At 43.8% G+C, this 22,120-nt stretch overlaps 1 protein-coding gene across 2 annotated transcripts in view; it reads left to right on the plus strand.

Annotated features, from left to right (window-relative positions):
- LOC118359011 (carboxyl-terminal PDZ ligand of neuronal nitric oxide synthase protein-like) overlaps positions 1–22,120 on the plus strand; it is a 233,019-nt gene that overhangs the window by 114,532 nt on the left and 96,367 nt on the right. For both annotated transcript variants that reach the window (XM_035737136.2, XM_035737137.2), the window contains exons 4-5: positions 1,756–1,814; positions 20,745–20,853. In XM_035737136.2, the coding sequence (XP_035593029.1) occupies positions 1,756–1,814; positions 20,745–20,853 (168 nt within the window). The remainder of the gene's footprint in view (positions 1–1,755; positions 1,815–20,744; positions 20,854–22,120) is intronic.

Consider the following 22,120-nt stretch of genomic DNA (forward strand, 5'->3'; position numbering starts at 1 on the left):
TTTTGCCTCTGTAGAACATTTTAACAAGCCTTAACAACCTTTAACAATGGTGAGGAGTAGAGGGTGGGTGGAAGGTGGAGGATGGCTACAAAGAGGACGTATGTGGCCTGGGTATAAATATCCCCTAGCTGCATTAGCTTCCCCCTCCCTCCCTCACACTGATTACAGGCAGGCCTTCATTGTTCTTAGTGGTCCTCCAGGGCACACCTCTAAGTTAAACCACACAAAGGACAAGTCATGCGTGTGTGTGTGCTGTGCATTTCTCCACTCTATCCCACTCTAAATGCCAATGGATGCTTCCATGTCCTCGAGGGTGCGCCGGCCTATCTGCTCCTCGGGGGTCCAATCGCCTATATCTCACCTCCCTACACATCCCAGCCAAAAAAACTCTGTGGATGTGGCATTAATTATGCAGTCAGTGGAGGGGGAGAATGAGACCCAATACTTGAACACAAACTGCCAGCAAGTCTTCTATATCAAAGTCATTCCAGTGCAGAATGGATTACCCTTTAGAGTCCACACAGACCAAGGCCCTTACCTTTATATGGGAACCATATAACTTATGGAGGGAAATGAGAACAGAGAGAGGAGGAAGGAGGGAATGAAAAAAGGAGGAAAGAATATAGAAGGAAGAGAAAGGGAATAGAGAGAGGAGGAAGGGCGGAATAGAGGAAGTGACCACTAGACCGTGAAGGATAAATTGCCCTCGATAACCCCTGTGGAAAAAAAGAGAGAAGCGCCTCAGACTCTGGTGAGGCCCTCTAAGCAGACAGTAAGTGCCTCTGCCAGACCCAGAAGCTCTGGTTGTATTATTCTAAACAGCTGGAGTGAACTGGTGTTTTTATTGTTATTATGAGCTGTACAGTGAATGAAAGGTATTGTGGGTTGAATGGGGCTCTAATGGCTTGTGTCTGCTTTGTCTCTCAGCCTGCTCTCTGGCCAGGGATGAAATTTCAACTCGTCCAGATACTGCCTCATTTACATCTCACAGAATGGAGGAATGAAAATAGAAATGTTTGAGTGGAAATAGTGTGTTGGTGGGGAAATGAAAATCAAATGGAGAAAGAATGCCAATCGCTCTCCTTTTGACATATATATTATCTCAGTAAACTGGGATGAAGCCCAGTATAGAGAGAAATAGAGAGAATGAGAAAGAGAGAGCGAGAATGACAGGAAGACAGAGAGAGATAATGAAAGAGACCGAGAGCGAGAGAAAGCTAGGGAAAGTGAGAGAAAGAGTGCAAGTGAGAGAACGAGATAGACTGAAAGAATGAGAGAAAGAGCTAGAGAGAAAATGGAGAGAAAAAAAAGCGGCCAAAGAGAACGACTGGTGAGTAAGAAAGATAGGAGAGAGGGAGCGAAGAAGATGAGAGAGACCGAAAGAGACAGAGAGAGCAGAATATCTAAATGGAACATCACAGCTAGATAACGGCTGTATTCTCCTTGTGGATTGTGGATCGATTGGCTCAGTATAATCAATATTTCCAGTCCTTGAGCCCAACATCCAGCCAAGTAAGGTCAAAGTTAATTACCATGGCAATCTGAGACACCGTGTTAAATTACAGTAGCGGTAGTTAGTGGCGACAGCCTAATTTTAAAGTGTCTGATGTAGGTTTAAAGGTACCTCACAGAGGACCTGACCTCCTCTCACTCCGCCTTAGCCTCTCTCACACACTTCCCTAACAGACACAAACCCCTGGCTGACTCTCTTCCACACACTCCTCACTAAACCAGTGTTGTTCTGTCTTTCCACAGAAGAAGGAATGGACATGGGATGAGAGTAAGATGATGGTAATGCAGGATCCCATTTACAGGTAAGACTTCACTCTTCAACACCATCTTACAGCAGTAAGTTTGTCCCAACAGAGGCCATGTCAGGTCAAGGCGGGGCCGAGGTGATTGCTATGGTGACAGCTAGTGTCGTAACTAGGGCTGTTGCGGTGACCGTATTACCACCACACCGGCGGTCACGAGTCATGAATGCAGTCAAATTATACATGACCTTTAGTCACGGAAATTGTGCTTCTCCAAGCTCTGATGCTGCTGCTGGTCATTGGCATGCTAACAAACTTGCTAACTGCCTGGTACTCAGCACTCTATTGTCCCTCTAATCACTCTGACATCAACACAAATATTTTTGAAAATTGAATCAAACACTTCATGAGAGCCCATGAGCTCATGTTGAGCAACATTTCTACAGGCTGTGCAATTGCGGGAGAAAACAGAGTTAAGGCCACTAATAAAAAGAGGAGGATCCCATCAGCTTGCCAAAGGCTAGGCCTACTATATTTATTTCTCAACTTTCCTAATATTAAGCACATTGCTCCACTTTACAACAGGAGTATAGCCTACCTGACTGGCATGAAAATAAACCACGGGGGAAAACCCCGTATTGGTATTTTATTAGGATCCCCATTAGCTGTTGCAAAAGCAGCAGCTACTCTTCCTGGGGTCCACAGAAAACATGAAACAATACAGAATGAATTACATAATACAGAACATCAATAGACAAGAACTGCACAAAGACAGAACTACATAGAAAAAATAAAAGGCACACGTAGCCTACATGCATAAACAATGCATAAACACAAACTATCTTGGTCAAATAGGGGAGAGGCGTTGTGCCGAGAGTTGTTGCTTTATCTGTTTTTTGAAACCATATTTGCTGTTTATTTCAGCATTATGAGATGGAAGGAAGTTCCATGCAATTAGGGCTATATATAATACTGTACGCTTTCTTGAATATGTTCTGGATTGGGGGACTGTGAAAAGACCCATGGTGGCATGTCTGGTGTGATAAGTGTGTGTGTCAGAGCTGTGTGTAAGTTGACTATGCAAACAATTTGATCACAAGTGATGCAGTCAGTCTCTCCTCAACTCTGAGCCAAGAGAGACTGGCATGCATAGTATTTATATCAGCCCTCTGATTACTATTAAGAGCAAAACATGCCGCTCTGTTCTGGGCTAGATTCCTTGCAGCACTGGACCATACGACTGGACACTAATCAAGATTAGGCAAAACTAGGTGGCAGAACTTGCTTTTTTGGAGTGTGGTGTCAAAAAATGACATGTATTTTTTACCCCTGCCCCTGTTTCGATACAGGTGCATGATAATGGTACATTCTGAATCAAAACAAATGTCGCACATACAGTTCCAGTCAAAAGTTTTATAACATCAACTAATTCCAGGGTTTTTCTTTATTTTGACTATTTTCTGCATTGTAGAATAATAGCGAACACATCAAAACTATGAAATAACACATATGGAATCATGTAGTAAGCAAAAAAGTGTTAAACTAATCAAAATATATTTGAGATTTGAGATTCTTCAAAGTAGCCACCTTGATGACAGCTTTGCACACTTTTCAATCTACACACAATACCCCACAATTACAAAGTAAAAACAGAAATACCTCATTTGCATAAGTATTCAGACTCGAAATTGAGCTCATCCTATTTCCATTGATCATCCTTGAGATTTTTCTACAACTTGATGGGTGTCCACTTGTGGTAAATTCAATTGATTGGACATGATTTGGAAAGGCACAGTCCTGTCTATATAAGGTCCCACTGTTGACAGTGCATGTCAAACCAAAACCTAAGTCATGAGGTCGAAGAAATTGTCTGTAGAGCTCCGAGACAGGATTGTGTCGAGGCACAGTTCTGGGAAAAGACACCAAAAAATGTCTGCAGCATTGAAGGTCCCCAAGAACACAGTGGCCTCCATCATTATTCAATTGAAATTTGGAACCACCAATATTCTTCCTAGAGCTGTCTACCCTACCAAACTGAGAAATCGGGGGAGAACCCGATGGTCACTCTGACAGAGCTCCAGAGTTCCTCTTTGAAGATGGGAGAAAGGCCCTTATGGTAGAGTGGCCTGACAGAAGCAACTCCTCAGTAAAAGAAAAATGACAGCCCACTTGGAGTTTGCCAAAAGACATCTAAAATGACTCTCAGACCATGAGAAACAAGATTATCTGATCTGATGTAACCAAGATTGAACTCTTTGGTCTGAATGCCAAGCGTGACGTCTGGAGGAAACCTTGCACCACCCCTACGGTGAAGCATGGTGGTGGCAGCATCATGCTGTGGGGATGTTTTTCCGTGGCAGGGACTGGGAGGCTAGTCAAGATCGAGGGAAAGATGAACGGAGCAAAGTACAGAGAGATCCTTGATGAATAACTGCTCCAGAGTGCTCAGGACCTTAGACTGGGGCGAAGGTTCACCTTCCAACAGGACAACGACCCTAAACACAGAGCCAATACAACGCTGGCTTCAGGACAAGTCTCTGAATGTCCTTGAGTGGCCAAGCCAAAGCCCGGACTAGAACCTGATCAAACATATCTGGTGGGACCTGAAAATAGCTGTGAAGCGACGCTCCCCATCCAACCTGACAGAGCTGGAGAAGATCTGCAGAGAAGAATAGGATAAACTCCCCAAATACAGGTGTGCCAAGCTTGTAGCGTCATGCCCAAGAAGATTTTAGGCTGTAATCGCTGGCAAAGGAGTGTCACGTTCTGACCTTAGTTCCTTTGTTTTTGTCTGTGTTTTAGTATGGTCAGGGCGTGAGTTGGGGTGGGCAGTCTATGTTTGTTTTTCTATGTTGGTTTTTGAGTTCGGCCTAGTATGGTTCTCAATCAGAGGCAGCTGTCAATTGTTGTCCCTGATTGAGAATCATACTTAGGTAGCCTGGGTTTCACTTTTGGGTTGTGGGTGTTTGTTTCCATGTGAGTGTTTGGGCCACACGGTACTGTTTCGTTTTGTTCACATCGTTTATTGTTTTGTTCCAGTGTGAGTGTTTGTTTATTAAGAAGACATGAACACTTACCACGCTGCACCTTGGTCCTCCTCTCTATCAGACGGCATCCATTACAGAAACACCCACCAAAGAAGGACCAAGCAGCGTGGTATCGGGCAGCAGCGAGCTCAGGACTCCTGGACATGGGAGGACGTTTTGGACGGCAAGGGTTGCTACAAATGGGTGGAGATCCTGGATGGAAGGGATTGCCTCCCATGGGAACAGGTTTAGGCAGCCAGGAGAGCGGAGGCAGCAGGTAATGGGAGCCAGCGCTTCAAGCGAACATGGCTGGCAAGGAAGCCCGAGAGGCAGCCCCAAAAATGTATTGGGGGGAAACACAGGGAGTGTGGCGAAGTCAGGTAGGAGACCTGCACCAACTCCCCGTGCTTACCATGGAGAGAGAGGGCGTCGTACTGGTCAGGCACCGTGTTATGCGGTGGAGCGCACGGTATCCCCAGTACGTGTGCTTAGCCCGGTGCGCTACATCCCAGCTCCCCGTATCGGCCTGGCTAGAGTGGGCATCGAGCCAGGTGCCATGAAGCCGGCTCTGCGCATCTGGTGTCCAGTGCGTCTCCTCGGGCCGGCGTACTTGGCACCAGCCTTACGCATGGTGTCCCCGGTTTGCCAGCAAAGCCCAGTGCGGGCTATTCCACCTCGCCTCACTGGCCTGGCTGCGGGGAGCATCCAACCAGGTATGGTTGGGCAGGCTCGGTGATCAAGAGGTCCAGTGCGCCTTCACGTTCCGGTCTATCCGGTGCAACCTACACGCACCAGCCCTCCGGTGGCAGCCCCCCGCACCAGGCGGTCTCTCCGTCTTCTCCCTACAGGTGCTCCTACCTGTCCAGAGCTGCCAGAGCCGCCCGTCTGTCCTGAGCCGCCAGAGTCTCCCGTCTGTCCTGAGCCGCCAGAGTCTCCCGTCTGTCCTGAGCCGCCGTCTGTCATACACTGTATTTGAAACAGACACATGAAATGAAAGGAGCCATCCACACCTACAATAAAATCACATTGTCCTTTGTCTAATGCAGTGGTGTAAAGTACTTAAGTAAAAAATACTTTAAAGTACTACTTAAGTAGTGTTTTGGGGTATCTGTACTTTACTTTACTATTTATATTTTTGACAACGTTTACTTTTGCTCCATTACCTTCTTAAAGAAAAGAATGTAAAACACCCAAAAGTACTCGTTACGTTTTGAATGCTTAGCAGGATAGGAAAATTGTCTAATTCATGCACTTATCAACAGAACATCCCTGGTCCTCCCTATTGCCTCTGATCTGGCAGACTCACTAAACACAAATGCTTTGTTTGTCAATTATGTCTGACTGTTGAAGTGGGCCCCTGCCTATCCGTAAATGGGGGAAAAAACAAGAAAATCGTGCCGTCTGGGTTGCTTAATATAAGGAATCTGAAATTATTTGTACTTTTACTTTTACTTTTGATACTTAAGTATATTTAAAACAAAAAAAGTTTAGACTTTTTCTTAAGTAGTATTTTACTGGGTGACTTTCACTATTACTTGAGTCATTTTCTTTTAAAGTTATCTTTACTTTTACTGAAGTATGACATTTGGGTACTTTTTCCACCACTGGTCTAATGTCAAATGGATAAATATCTACAGTGTAGTAATCTCTGATTTAGTACAGATCAGGGGTAGAACAAAAGCCTCCACACCCAAACTAACTAGGAGAGGTTTTGCTACCCCTGTGACTCAAAGACTTTGTGAAGGAGACTGTTGTAAGTAGTTCTTAGTGACCTTGTTGGAAGTTCCTCTGTGTGTTGCGGAAGCCAGCAATCCTCTTGGCAGCGGGGTGTGGGTGTGTGTGTCTTTCAACACTGGGATAATGAGAGGTTGTGGTATTAGTCCAAATCACAGGATTACCTCTGAGGAAATGGACCAGTCCGTACCTACTGTGTGTGTGTGTGTGTGTGTGTGTGTGTGTGTGTGTGTGTGTGTGTGTGTGTGCGTGCGTGCGTGCGTGCGTGCGTGCGTGCGTGCGTGCGTGCGTGTCAGTCAGTCAGTCAGTCAGTCAGTCAGTCAGTCAGTCAGTCATAACTGCAGAGTGGGGGCTCAAGTTCTGCTGAGGTCAAGGTTGCCAGGCAGCAGTTTCAGGCCCCTGAACAAATACACACACACACACACACACAGCGTGCAGGGATTTGGAGGCTCAGACAGATCTGATGAGAATTTTGAGAAATACAGTGCAGTGTCTGAAGTATACACACACACAGTCTGTAAAACCAATTGAGGGTGCATGCCAAAGCCAGCGAGGAACAGTTGTAGGAACAGTTGTATTCCAGTAAATCAGTGATTAGAATACTACTGGTGGCGCTGTCGTGACACAGGGCTATGACAGGAGAGGACAACAGACAAACTATCTAGTTATAACCCCCTGATTTACAGTATCTATGAAAATAGAGCTCTTTGACTATGCACACCAGTGGTGGGTTTTCGCTCGAAAGAAATATGCGTATTGTGAAAGAAAAACAAACAGACCTACTGTGGTGGTGGATCTTTGATTTTAAGGGGCTATTTTGCTTCCACTGATTAAGGGAAAGGGGACACCTAGTCAGTTCTGCATTTAACCCAACCCCTCTGAATCAGAGAGGTGCAGGGGGCTGCCTTAATCGACATCCACTGCGCCCAGGGGAACAGTGGGTTAACCGCCTTGTTCAGGGGCAGAACGAAAGATTTTTACCTTGTCAGGATTTAACCCAACAACCTTTCGGTTACTGGCCCACTTCTCTAACCACTAGGCTACCTGCCGCCCCAACTGTTCTTTGTTAAGATCAACGGCCAGTGCCAGGACATTTCAGCCAGAAAACCTGGTTGCCCATGCCAGGAAGCTGAAACTTGACTGCAAGTGGATATTCCAGCAGGAAAATAACCCCAAGTACACATCACAATCCACAAAGAAATGGTTAATTGACCACAAAAATCGACATTTTGCAACGGCCGTCTCAGTCGGGTTTTTGGAGCCAACACCCTCCCCATGCCGGTGTCATCATTTCCGAGCCCCACCCGATACTGATATCAGGACAGATTTATATCCATAACCCAATCCACTCGCATAGAATTGTTCAGAGAGCTGAACAAATAACATCAATTTATTGAATTGTTTTTATGGTCCCAGAGTAGGCCTAGTAGGTTATTATTCCCCTCCCAGCATCAATGAATTTGTCTGCATGTCTATTCAATATTTGGATAAAATGAAACCATGCGACACATTTTGAATGATACTTTCATAATGAGATGCGAAATATCGTTCTGAAAAAAAGACCTTCTAATTAGCCTTCTTACAGTTTTTTTTTTTTTGATTGCTTAAGCACGATTTTCAAAACAGGGCCCGTGTCTTCAAAACCCTACACACAATTAGCACAACCACACCTTTACAAAATTAAACAGTCTTGTAAAAACTATACACTTCTTTTTAAAAACCACACTTTGTTACCATATGAAGCACACATGTTTCACATTACTAAACTCTGTTTGCACGAGTTACACTCTGCTGTGATGAACCTAAAACACTTTTAGCACTTCTACTTCTTCTACTATGATTAGAGTAGGCTACTATCAACAAAGTACAAATATAATGTAAATTCACCAAACACTACACAATACCAATGTTGCAGACTGAAGAAACTCATTTATTTCTCAACACGCCCAAAATTTTGACATGGAGATTCATAATACTGTAACCAAACGTCACTTTACGTATTGTAAGTTCAAAAAATATATTTAAAAAATAACTAGACATGGTCTCTTCGCCTAGCTGGATCTGGCCAGAGAATTTCATCAACATCGCAGGCAATGTTGTCATTAGCAAGACACCTTGGAAAGGAACTTCTTGAATGACAAATCCATCCTTGCATCGCTGCTACCTCCATCTGGTCACAGGCCTCCTCCGTGGCTTGGATGAGGGGTACCTCAGCCTGGAGACGGAGATCATATACCTTCCACCACCATGCCGGGAAAAACTAATCTATAGGGTTGAGGAATGGAGAGTATGGTGGAAGATATAGAACGGTGAAATGTGGATGTTGCTGAAACCAGTTCTGAACCAGAGCAGAGCGGTGGAAAGACACATTGTCCCAGACAACAATGTATTGCATATGATTTGCTGCTGTTATGTTGTGCAATTGGTCCAAGAATGTAAGTATGAGTGCTGTGTTGTAAGGGCCCATATGGGCATGGTGGTGGAGGACACCATTCTGTGTAATGGCTGCACAGAGTGTTATATTACCCCCACGTTGCCCTGGGACATTGACTATAGCCCTGTGGCCAATTATGTTTCTTCCCCTCCTTCGTGTACTCGTCAGGTTGAACCCAGCCTCATCTACATAAATGAACTCGTGCTGGATCTCCTCTCCATCCATTCGTAAAACTCTCTGAAAAACAGTGTCAGGAAAATGTGTAGTTCAGTGTAGATCTAGTACACATATTACAGTACAGTAAAAGATTATGAGACAGTATGCAAGATCACACTGCTAAAGTGAATACAAACCTCTGCATAATCATGCCGCAGTTGTTTCACCCTTTCGCAATTGCGCTCGAAAGGCACTCGATAAATTTGCTTCATTTGAATACGTTTTTTTTTTAAAGGACGCGTGCCAGTGTTGATGTTGAGACCTGATGGATATCGTTGAAAATGGCGTGGTTATTGACAATGTTAGCTTGGAGCTGCTTGAGTGTTATAGCATTGTTGGCCAAAACCATGTTTACTATCTCCCTCTCTTGCTGTTCTGTGAACATAGGAGGCCTTCCCCCTTGTCGTCCCTGACCCTCAATCCTATGTAGAAAAAAAAACAGTATACAATAGTACAGTAATTTCACAGGAAAAGGTAACAGAAGTGCTGATAGTGCATAGAATACAGTACTGTAAGCAGTTTTATTTTTTATTTTATTTCACCTTTATTTAACCAGGTAGGCTAGTTGAGAACAAGTTCTCATTTGCAACTGCGACCTGGCCAAGATAAAGCATAGCAGTGTGAACAGACAACACAGAGTTACACAGTTACTGAAACCGTTCAGATGTTTTTGATATGATGATATTTTTACAATACCTATTTTCCAGTCTAAATGTTCTCATCACACTTGCCCCTGTACATCGGCTTAGATTTGGCTGTACTCGCAGTCCAGCCTCCCTCAGCATCAGGCCGTGGTTGACAACGTGGTCAACCAGTGTTGCGCGGATCTCATTTGTCAGATTCAGTCCTCTTTGAGCACCTTCTTGTCTTCCTCTTCCTCCCCTTCCTCCTCATCCTCCTCGTTCTCCTCCCCTTCCTCCTCCTCCTTGTCCTCCTCGTTCTCCTTCTCGTCCTCCTCGTTCTCCTCGTCCTCCTCGTTCTCCTCGTTCTCCTTGTCCTTCTCGTTCTCCTCGTTCTCCTCGTCCTCCTCGTTCTCCTCCTCATCCTCGTCCTCCTCCTCGTCTTACTCTTTCTCTGACTCTTTCCATTGTACTTGAAGACCGATGAACTCACCTGCTGATTTTTATAGTGCTTATACACCTGATTGGCGTGTCTACAATTAAGTAAACGAGTGTTTGCACACCTTATGACTGTGTTGAACCAATTGGTTGGACAGTGTGGTAATTTGACAGTCAGTGCTTTGGTATTGCAAGGACGTGACTTCATGATAGATGTTTGTGTGTAATGTATGTTAAGTGTGTTCAGTGTTTTGCAAATCACTGTGTGTAGAGTTTTGCAACAAGTGTGAGGTTGACAATGTGCTTATAGTTGTGCAAATATGGGCTGATGTTTTGCTTCTTGAGTGTAAGGTTTTGCTAATAGTGTACTACTTAATTTTAGTGTGTAAGCAATCCAAAAAAACTGTAACTAATGAAAGCCTATGCAACACAACAAGCACCTGGGTTTGTAAAAAATATATACAATTATTTTGATTTAAAAGATTTTTGACCCACAATATAAGTGTTCTGAACCGTAAGTCGACCCACGGGTTGAAATAATGTTTTCATTCAAAACTAAAGCAGATTGTTTTGCAGGCCAACTGCAGGGAACCACCGATATCCGGCCCAATGCAGGACTCTACATCGGATATGTATTTGCTAGCAGCTAGCACAGCCTGCCTCAGGGCTACAGAGGAGAGCAGAGTGGGGGTACTTCACGCTTGAATTTGTTATTCTGTCAGGAAGATTGAAGCTGCAAGCTGTTTTAGAATGTATAAATTGTTTGTTCTCCTGTTGTTAAGTAGTAGGTGTGTGTGTGTGTGTGTGTGTGTGTGTGTGTGTGTGTGTGTGTGTGTGTGTGTGTGTGTGTGTGTGTGTGTGTGTGTGTGTGTGTGTGTGTGTGTGTGTGTGTGTGTGTGTGTGTGTGTGTGTGTGTGGGTGGGTGCGTGCGTGCGTGTGTGTGTGTGTGCGTGCTTTCGTGCGTGCGTGTGTGTGCGTCAGAAGCACAGAGTGGGGGGCTCAAGTTCTGGCTCGTGTGTGCGTGCATGCCTCATGTACCTCTCAGCATGGAGATATCTGCCAATTCCTCCTCAGCAATTACACTGACAAAAGGTCGGTCACACAGCAAGCATACAAAGTTAAAAAGATGATTAGTGATATAGCAACCTCAGCTCTGCTGACCAGCTACTCTGCTATTTGGCATCTTTAGGCATCTATCTATGATATGGCTGGACATGGGCCAGAGGTACTGACCACTACCCTATAGAATGCTACACACACTTTCTCTCTGAGAGGCTGCCCTTGGAAGTGTGGAGGCTCAGGCATGCACTTACAAACACTCTATAGCAGAAGGAAAGTAACAGAGTGTTTGTGATTGGTTGGTAGCGTTCCCTGCATCCGGGACAAACAGCAACAGCAGGGTGTTCTGCGTATGCAGCCGATGTCTGTGAGCAGTCTGGTGAATCAACACACTGATGAAGACTAGAGGAACTCTGCAGACTGATTGACTGTTTGTTTTACATCACATGCAGGGAAGGCACTTCTGTATACACACACTCACCCGCAAACATCACACGCACACATTCACAAACAACTCTCTCACACACACACACACACACACACGCACGCACGCACGCACGCACGCACGCACGCACGCACGCACGCACGCACGCACGCACACACACACACACACACACACACACACACACACACACACACACACACACACACACACACACACACACACACACACACACACACACACACACACACACACACACTCATGGGCATGGACAAATGCATGTACTCAGAGAGAGACATGCACAATTTGTACACATCGTCAACAGGGGCAGGATATACAGTATATTTCTAGAACTCACTATGCCTTCCAGGAAATAGCCATCATCATCTGTCAGTCCTCTGACACACAGGTTTATATTTGATACTGGGCTCCTGGACTTCATTTTCCTCTCTTCAAAACATTTTAAAAGCATTTGTCAAATATGTCTGCTGGTATCATTATTTTATTTTATGGCTCTCTTTGTCTTCATAGATTCACTCTCTTCCTTTCTCTCTTTCTTTGTCTCTCTCTCTCTCTCTGTAGATGTGTATGTGTGTGTGTGTGTGTGTGTGTGTGTGTGTGTGTGTGTGTGTGTGTGTGTGTGTGTGTGTGTGTGTGTGTGTGTGTGTGTGTGTGTGTGTGTGTGTGTGTGTGTGTGTGTGTGTGTGTGTGTGTTTCTTTTTATATTTTCCTAATAGAGTAATTACTTTCAGATTAGCAGAGAGAAAGTGAAGGAGCTGGAACAGTTTAATTCACAGAGTGCATTGCCAGAAGCCTGCTAACATGGCTTTCCACAGAGCTACAGACAGAAACACGCACACACACACACACACACACACACATGTGGTTTTGTTATTGTATTTGTGGGGTTACCACACCCTGATAACAGAATTAAAGGGGTGGGTGGGGCAGTGTAGATAAATACCTTTGATCAAGCTTTGATTATTGTTCCACACTTTCTCACTAACCCTAGTCTATTGCAGTGACATACCGGAACCAGCGTGTGACGAGTAATCAGATACAGTAAGTTGTTTACAGCAAAAGTACATATTTCAGCGCTACGCATGTTTCAAAAGAAGTGAACATTCCACGAACAGTGGGTATCATAAGTATTCACCCCGCTTGGATTTTTTTCACATTTTGGTGCGTTTCAAAGTGAGATTGAAATTGATTTAATTGTGATCTTTTTGTCAGTGATCTACACAAAATACTTCATAATGTCAAAGTTACAATCAAATTTTACAAATGTTTACAAATGAATACAAATTAAAGAACTAAAATATAGTCGTTGCATAAGTATTCACCCCCTTTGTTTAGACAAACCTAAATTTGATCAGGACTAAAATTTGGCTTAACAAATCACACAATAAGTTACATGGACTCACTGTGCGCAAGAATGTTTTTATGGGCCTAAGACATGGGCCTAAGACATTTAATTTAACGGTAAAATGTTTTTTATTGCCTTTCAATTTGGCAAGAACACAACCAGTCATGGATGTTTTCATCTTATTGTCAAACAAATCACTTCAAAAAGTAGGTTACCTGAGCATGTAAAAGGGGGAGACTCATGTCTCATTCAGGGGTTCTGAGACCTCCAGGGAGCTCATAAAAGAAGGGCAGTGATTGGTAGATGGCTAACAATAACAAATCAGACATTGAATATCTCTTTATGCCTGGTCAAGTTAATAATTATGCTGTGGATTATGTATTAAACCACACAGACACAACAAATATACAGTTGTCCTTCTGAACTGAGCTGCAGGACAGGAAGGAAACTGCCTAAATGCAAAACCTTATGTTTGGGGCAAATCTAACACAACACATCAATGAGTAACTGCCTCCTTATTTTCAAGAATGCTTGGTGGCTATCTCAGTTGCTTACCAAGAAGACAATGAATGTTCCTGAGTGGCCAAGTTACAGTTTGGACTTAAATCTGCTTGGCTAGCCATGACCCCCAACACCTTGAGAGGTTGAATAATTTTTAAAGAATATTGGGCAAATATTGCACAATCCAGATGTGCAAGGATCTTAGAGACTAACAGAAGTCTCACAGCTGTAATCACTACCAACGTTTTTATTTATTGAATGTATTACTTGTATTGACTCAAGGGGGGTGAAAACTTTTTTTCATTTTCCGTTTTTCATACATTTGTAAGAAATGTCTAAATGTTTTCCACTGTGACATTACAGAGTATTTTGTGTAGATGGTTGCCAAAGATTACAATTAAATGCTTTGTAACACAATAAAATGCGAAGAAATCCAAGGGGGTTGAATACTTACGATGCCAACTGTGTTCGCGCTTATACATTATAAGCGTCCAGAGATGAAAGGTAAACATACTGACACTTTTCACAGAGGCGTTTCCTGAAATGAGATGGATGTGTGTATGTGTGTGTGTACAGGATGCTCCAGTGATCTTAATGCCACCATGATTATTTAATCAAGATAATCTCACCGTGTAATCTTGCTTGGACAAACAAACTGTCTGCTTCATTTATATACACTCTCTCTCTTTATCACAGCTCAGAGGCCTACAGTACAGTACTGTATCTTCACTGACAGGGTAAAGCACCCAGACTCTCACCTCCCAGGGACCACAGATGGTGTAAGCCAATAATGGAGGGTGTTAACAGTGTACTCAAGTAACACCGTCAGTCAGTGGTAGCTATTGGCAGACATATATTCTAGTATCATAATAGATTATCGTATGGGACAAGAACCAAAGGTTTTTGAGAAAATCTTATTTTAAGTGTCATTTGGAGCACATACAGAGAGCTGTGAAATATGGCTGTGGTCATATGTGAAAATCCCTGAAACTGATAAGCTCTAAAAATGCCACGAGTCCATGAACCTTAACATCCCAGTTTTACTTACCTAACATAATTTATGGTATCTCTGTTACACAGAATGGAATAGCCCCAGAACATATATCAACTTTGTCAGTGCCTCTGCAACAACAAGTTGTTGAGTACCATGTTTATTTATTTTCTCTCTCTCTCTCTCTCTCTCTCTCTCTCTCTCTCTCTCTCTCTCTCTCTCTCTCTCTCTCTCTCTCTCTCTCTCTCTCTCTCTCTCTCTCTCTCTCTCTCTCTCTCTCTCTCTCTCTCTCTCTCTCTCTCTCTCTCTCTCTCTCTCTCTCTAACATAGCAAGTGTGGTAGATAATATACAAAAGTGAAATAAACAATAAAAATTAACAGTAAACACAGTGTTGTAACAATGTACAAATAGTTAAAGTACACAAGGTAAAATAAATAAGCATAAAAATGGGTTGTATTTACCATGGTGTTTGTTCTATACCGGTTGCCCTTTTCTTGTGGCAACAGGTCACAAATATGTGTCTCTAATATGGTCAAACATTGGGCAGGAGGTTAGGAAGTGCAGCTCAGTTTCCACCTCATTTTGTGGGCAGTGAGCACATAGCTTGTCTTCTCTTGAGAGCCATGTCTGCCTACGGCGGCCTTTCTCAATAGCAAGGCTATGCCAGATCCTAATTGGTATGTTGAAATTGATGTTCCTTTTGATGGCATAGAATGCCCTTCTTGCCTTGTCTCTCAGATCGTTCACAGCTTTGTGGAAGTTACCTGTGGCGCTGATGTTTAGGCCGAGGTATGTATAGTTTTTTGTGTGCTCTAGGGCAACAGTGTCTAGATTTAATTTATAGTTGTGGTCCTGGCGACTGGACCTTTTTTGGAACACCATTATTTTGGTCTTACTGAGATTTACTGTCAGGGCCCAGGTCTAACAGAATCTGTGCAGAAGATCTAGGTGCTGCTGTAGACCCTCCTTGGTTGGTGACAGAAGCACCAGATCATCAGCAAACAGTAGACATTTGACTTCGGATTCTAGTAGGGTGAGGCCGGGTGCTGCAGACTTTTCTAGTGCCCGCGCCAATCCTCTCTCTCTCTCTCTCTCTCTCTCTCTCTCTCTCTCTCTCTCTCTCTCTCTCTCTCTCTCTCTCTCTCTCTCTCTCTCTCTCTCTCTCTCTCTCTCTCTCTCTCTCTCTCTCTCTCTCTCTCTCTCTCTCTCTCTCTCTCTCTCTCTCTCTCTCTCTCTCTCTCTCTCTCATATAAGCAGAGCTCCATGGATGACCTTGGAGTCACTCTCAAAGCTCTGATCACATACTACAGTGAGCAAGCCAGTCTCATCTACAGAAGCTGGTTTGGGACTAGAAGCTTGGGGATCTAATGTGTGCCACACAAGGCCTTTCCTCTTTATCTGATCTTCTTACTTCTTATCTGGCTTTTTTTAGACAGGCAGGCAGGCAGGCAGGCAGGCAGGCAGGCAGGCAGGCAGGCAGGCAGGCAGGCAGGCAGGCAGGCAGGCAGACAGACAGACAGACAGACAGACAGACAGACAGACAGACAGACAGACAGACAGACAGACAGACAGACAGACAGACAGACAGACAGACAGACAGAAATCATGTGGTTAAGTTGCAGGAGAAAAAGGGAGCTCCACACATTTTGTATTTATTTATACAAAAATAAAAATATTGAACCTTTATTTAACTAGGCAAGCACATACACATACACATACACATACACCAACACACACAGAAAACACACACACAATTTACCGTAAGTTGTTGCGCTTTATGCGATCTCCATAGCCCATGTAACCTTCATCTGATATCAGTCAATGTGAGGAGAGAATTGAGACATCTGAGAATAGCTATGTAATAGAATATAATAAGGACTATGGGGAGAAGGGGCTTTGATTTGCTGGACCAAAAGCCTAAAACTGACCAACCCTGGGCTATGCAGTGTTATGTCTCCTACAAGCAGTCCTCTCTATGACATGACATTACTCTACTAACATCTCCATATTGTGTGAGCATGTGTTTGCCTCCCAGAGGATGAATTAGTGCAGTGGGAGGTTTGTCTTTGTTGTTGCTTAATGGAATAGGATGGATTTCTCTGTTGAGCGCCATCATTGAGCTGTTATTCTGCTCAATATAACCTTCCACACACACACCCACATTGTAATTGTTATCCCCATGAAGTGTATTGAGTCACTATCAGCTCATTCCAGCTCTGACGGGATACAGTATAAACCTCAACACAAGCTGCTAGTCAATTAGGCATGGGGGGCTGTATTGTACACACACACACACACACACACACACACACACACACACCACCGCTGGCTCCGCCTCTTCAGAGTGAAGGACAGCAAACAGAGGAGGATGATAGATGATGATAGAGATGTGTTCTTGCAGGGTATTTTTATCTCTGGTTTTGTTTGTGTTTGACACGGAGATGGAGTGGTGTGAGAGCAGTACTGTACGACACACTCGCTCTCTCCCTCACTCCTGTCGTGTCCATCTGTCAACAGGGGTCACTTAGCAGGCTTTACTTTTCTAAGCCTCTATAATATTCCATGACTGTGCACGGGATGGAGGGAGGTGTGTGTGTGTGTGTGTGTGTGTGTGTGTGTGTGTGTGTGCGTGCGTGCGTGCGTGCGTGCGTGCGTGCGTGCGTGCGTGCGTGTATAAACAAAATATATTCTGTACAGGTCAGAGTGATCAAAACAAAGCAGGCCTTAAGAGCAGATATTCATAGCACAAATCCTACGCAGACAAACGAAAACAAGCAGATATTTATAGCCATTCTGTACTAAGAGCATAAGTTTAAAAACAGATATTCTTAGGTGTTTTAAAGTAAGAGCACTACAGTAGTTTATGCTCCACTGCCAGCGTATGGAGTCTGTGGGCTGACTCGGACACCATCACCAGATGTGAAACGTATTTACATTCACATGTTATCTTGACAGGGGACTAAAAGAGACCAAAACAACCATGTTTAACTTTAGTTCACATCCATCTTTCATGATGTTCTTCTACACTTTAGATATTGTAACCAACTATGTAGTAAAAGTTCACTTGAATCTTTTATGATTTGATTTTATGCTTTTCCAGAGGATAAGAACAGGTTAAAACAAGTTGTAATATCCTGTCTGTAAGATATTGTGACACTCACAGTGTTGTCTGTCTGTGGTTATAGTCATATCCTGTAATGAATGCAAAGAGATCATGATGCTGATATGCTCTATGATGGCTGCCATCTTTCCTCTGCTGTCTGCGCTAATTACAGTCGAATCTGTCTGGACACACACAAACACAAACACACATACAGCTCTATCTGGCAGGATAGAGGGGAAAATATTGATACAATTTGGTTACCATAAGTTACTGTATCTCTCAGAGTGTGTGTGTGTGTGCGTGTGTGTGTGTGTGTGTGTGTGTGTGTGTGTGTGTGTGTGTGTGTGTGTGTGTGTGTGTGTGTGTGTGTGTGTGTGTGTGTGTGTGTGTGTGTGTGTGTGTGTGTGTGTGTGTGTGTGTGTGTGATGAGAGAGTACTGTGGCCTGCAGAGCCTCTTAGCAGCTGGTTTATCTGCAGTATATTTCATAGCAGATATAAACAGAGAGTAAACAAAAGCACATCACTAAATTACTATGACATTATATCACCATATCAACCTCCTCCGCTATTAAAAGTGGTGTGTGTGTGTGTGTGTGTGTGTGTGTGTGTGTGTGTGTGTGTGTGTGTGTGTGTGTGTGTGTGTGTGTGTGTGTGTGTGTGTGTGTGTGTGTGTGTGTGTGTGTGTGTATCCAGATTGTCATACCATATCGACCCTGTGCCATCCCATTATATTCAGTGATACCGGCACTGAGCACAAGGGGTGCTAATTTGTTTTGCAGAACAAACATCCCAGCTTATAAAGTTATACAAGTAACAAAAAAATACTACTCATAGTTTGCTGCACACACAATATATAAATTGGACAGGAAGGCTCTTGATCCAGGAGGGGATTCTCTGCTGTTACCAAGAGAAGCTTGATTTTGCAAGAAGCTAACCCGCCAGAAATCTATTAAGTTACCAAGCAAACCAAATGCAAAAACTGCAGAGCATTTAGCACATTTTAGACAGTTAACTTAATAGTTATAAGATATCTAGCTAACAGAAATGTAGTTGTGAATTCCATACTGTAACCACAGTAAATCACCTAGGGTGTGCTGCACAACAATGAGTGACTCGCAAGGTTCCGTTCTTTCTTCGTTGTGTGCTTGTAATCAAACACCATGTGATTGGGGACTACCGGTAAAGCTTCATGATGAAAGATAATGGGAACAGGTGAAATGAAGAATGAGATCTGCTTTATCTCCTAACGTATTGCACAAGTTGATTGCAGGTATTTACTTGTAAAGTAGCGACAATGATTCACGTTTACATATACACAGTTTCAACGGTATTGACAATAATAAAAAAACATCCCATGGCTTTTTCCAAATACCTCGGTATACGGTATACCGCCCAAGCCTGTGTGTGTGTGTGTTTGTGTTTGTTGGTGTGAGTCATCCCGGATAGCTTTGGCTGTCCTGGTCTTTGTTGCACTCTCTGTGCTAATCACCACACCAGGACCTACATCACTGTCTGCATGGTGAGGCATAGTGAAGTGCAGGCAGTGAAATAACAAACTGGAGCCACCAAGAAGTTAGGGGATATTAGCAAGGCCCCTGGCATGACATACACAGTTCTGAAAGGTTGTGTTTAGTTTCTCTCACAGCGGGAGCTGTCCTCTGATTTGTCTAGAAGGGGTGTTTGTGTGTTCGTGTATGTGATAATGTGTGTGTGATGTTTTCTACCTCGGGCTCATTGACGTTTATCATTTAAAGAGCAATTAGGGGAAAAAAGCAGAGAACGGGACTGTCTGACTGGGCTGTCGTTGTTGAATCAGACAGATACAGTATATGACTACAAGAGTTGAATATCTCGTTGAATATCTCATTCACAAATCATAGGCATTAATATGAAGTTGGTCCTCCCATTGCTGCTATAACAGCCTCCACTCTTCTGGGAAAGCTTTCCACTAGATGTTGGAACTTTCTTCAATTCAGCCACAATATCATTAGTGAGGCCAGGAACTGATGTTGGGCGATAAGCCTGGCTCGCAGTCGGCATTCCAATTCATCCCAACGGTGTTCGATGAGGTTGAGATCAGGGCTCTGTGCAGGTCAGTGAAGTTTTTCCAGACTGATCTCAACAAACCATTTCTGTATGCTTTATGCATGAGGGCATTGTCATGCTGAAACAGGAAAGGGCCTTCCCCAAACTGTTGCCACAATGTTGGACACATAGAATCGTCTAGAATGTCATTGTATGCTGTAGTGTTAAGATTTCCCTTCACTGGAACTAAGGGGCCTAGACCGAACCATGAATACATTCTCAGACCATTATTCCTCCTCCACCAAACTTTACAGTTCGCACAATACATTGCGGCAGGTAGCGTACACCTGGCATCCGCCAACCCCAGATTTGTCCGTCGGACTGCCAGATGGTGAAGCGTGATTCACCACTTCAGAGGTAGTGAGTGTTGTCACCGAGGACAGACCATTTTTACGTGCTATGCGCTTCAACGGTCCTGTTCTGTGATCTTGTGTGGCCTACCACTTTGCGGCTGAGCCGTTGTTTCTCCTAGACATTTCCACCTCACAATAACAGCACTTACAGTTGACCGGTACAGCTCTAGCAGGGCAGAAATTTGATTAACTGACTTGTTGGAAAGGTGGCATCCAATGACGATGCCACATTGAAAATCACTGAGCTCTTCAGTAAGGCCATTCTACTGCCAATATTTGTCTATGGAGATTGCATGGCTGTGTGCTCAGCAACAGGTGTGGATGAAATATCAGGGTTCCACTAATTGGAAAGGGTGTCCACATACTTTTGTATATGTAGTGTAAATGTCTCAATGTAAGTAGCCTCTGGTCTCAATTCAACACAATTACATTACACTTGTTTGGTACTCTAGTTATTCTGTAAAAACTGTGATAGCTAGTTTGTGATTACTCACTGTCTTTCATTGATGTAAATGGGAAATTTACGTGAGAGGTTGAGTAACACAAACATATTTTAAGTTAGGGTTCTGCACTAGGGTAACTTTTGGTTGTTTATCTAGTTCCTCTGTTTCTGTCCTGTAGGATCTTCTATGTATCTCATGACTCCCAGGACCTGAAGATCTTCAGCTACATCGCCAGAGATGGACAGAATAACGTCTTCCGCTGTAATGTCTTCAAGTCCAAGAAGAAGGTGAGATAGACACACACTTTATCTCTCTTTCCTCTCTTTTGCGTGATAATGTTTTACACAGTACCATTTACATGACTGAGCCATGTCCAGTCATGATTGCTAAAGGTAGCAAAGAAATTCACACTCCCTCTTTCCCTCCAGCTCTTTATTTTAATTTGCTTTAATTATTGGTTGGAATTGTGAACAATAGCCAAATCAAATATGAAGTCAAATCCATTCGCCCTATCATATGGTTCACTGCAGCTCAGCCGTCAGGGGGAAGTGGTCAGTGGGTTCGTGTTTCAGGATGGTGGTGTGGTCAGGAGGTGTCTATACACTCGGCATTTGATGGCCTGAAGACGACTGTGATGTCAACGATAACGTGCTCTGGAAGTTTATTCCATTAACGGACAGCAGTTTTAGGAAGTTTCTGTCCAGGGAGTGTGTTCTAGTGACTAGGTGGGTGAGAGCATGGTCTGGCATGGCTGTGCATAGGCGGGTAGTGCGGCGTCTGTTATACGGTGGGTGGAGCATAGCTTGCAGGTCTATGGGACAGTGCTGTGAGTACATTTTGTACGGGGCTATAGCAGCAGCCCTGTACAACCCTCTCACACGCTCCCCTATCAACTATGCTGCGCACACACACACACAAAGTCTTAGTCCTGGGAGATCGGGGAGTGAAATACACTGACATTCACTTGGGCAGCTCTGGCCCGAGGCCATTGAGATGGAAAGCACTTTTCCTGAGCGCGTGTGTAGGTGTGTGTGTTTGTGTGTTCATGTGTGTGTATGTGTGCGCACATGCGTTCCTGCCTGCGTGCTTGTGTAAGAGAGAGGGAGAGAGCGAAAGTGTGTGTTCTAATCCACAGTCACTCTAGCATGGAGAGACACAAAGCAATGTGCATTGGAGGGTGTCTGTAATAAAGTGCTGTAGGCCGATGGCTGTACTGTACCAAAACACCACCTGCACGTATTAAACAGTATCCTGACATATTAAAACCTCCCAGTACACACACACTACATACCTCTACCCAGCCACACTAACAGCTATGCTGTAACGAGTCATAGAACCATTATGTGTGTAAGAGAGAGACAGAGTGAATAGGGAGTACTTTTGGTTTCAAGCTGAAGTTAAAGTTATTTGTCTCTTTTAAAGGAATTCACAGATGTACAGTGAACAAAGCCACACACCACAAGTCAAACTTAATGATGGTGTTGGAGTTGTACTGAGCACGCACCCCTGAGGGGCCCCCAATCAGGGACAACGAATGACAGTTGCCTCTGATTG

The sequence above is a fragment of the Oncorhynchus keta genome, chromosome 26, assembly GCF_023373465.1.
Source record: "Oncorhynchus keta strain PuntledgeMale-10-30-2019 chromosome 26, Oket_V2, whole genome shotgun sequence".
NCBI lineage: Eukaryota > Metazoa > Chordata > Actinopteri > Salmoniformes > Salmonidae > Oncorhynchus > Oncorhynchus keta.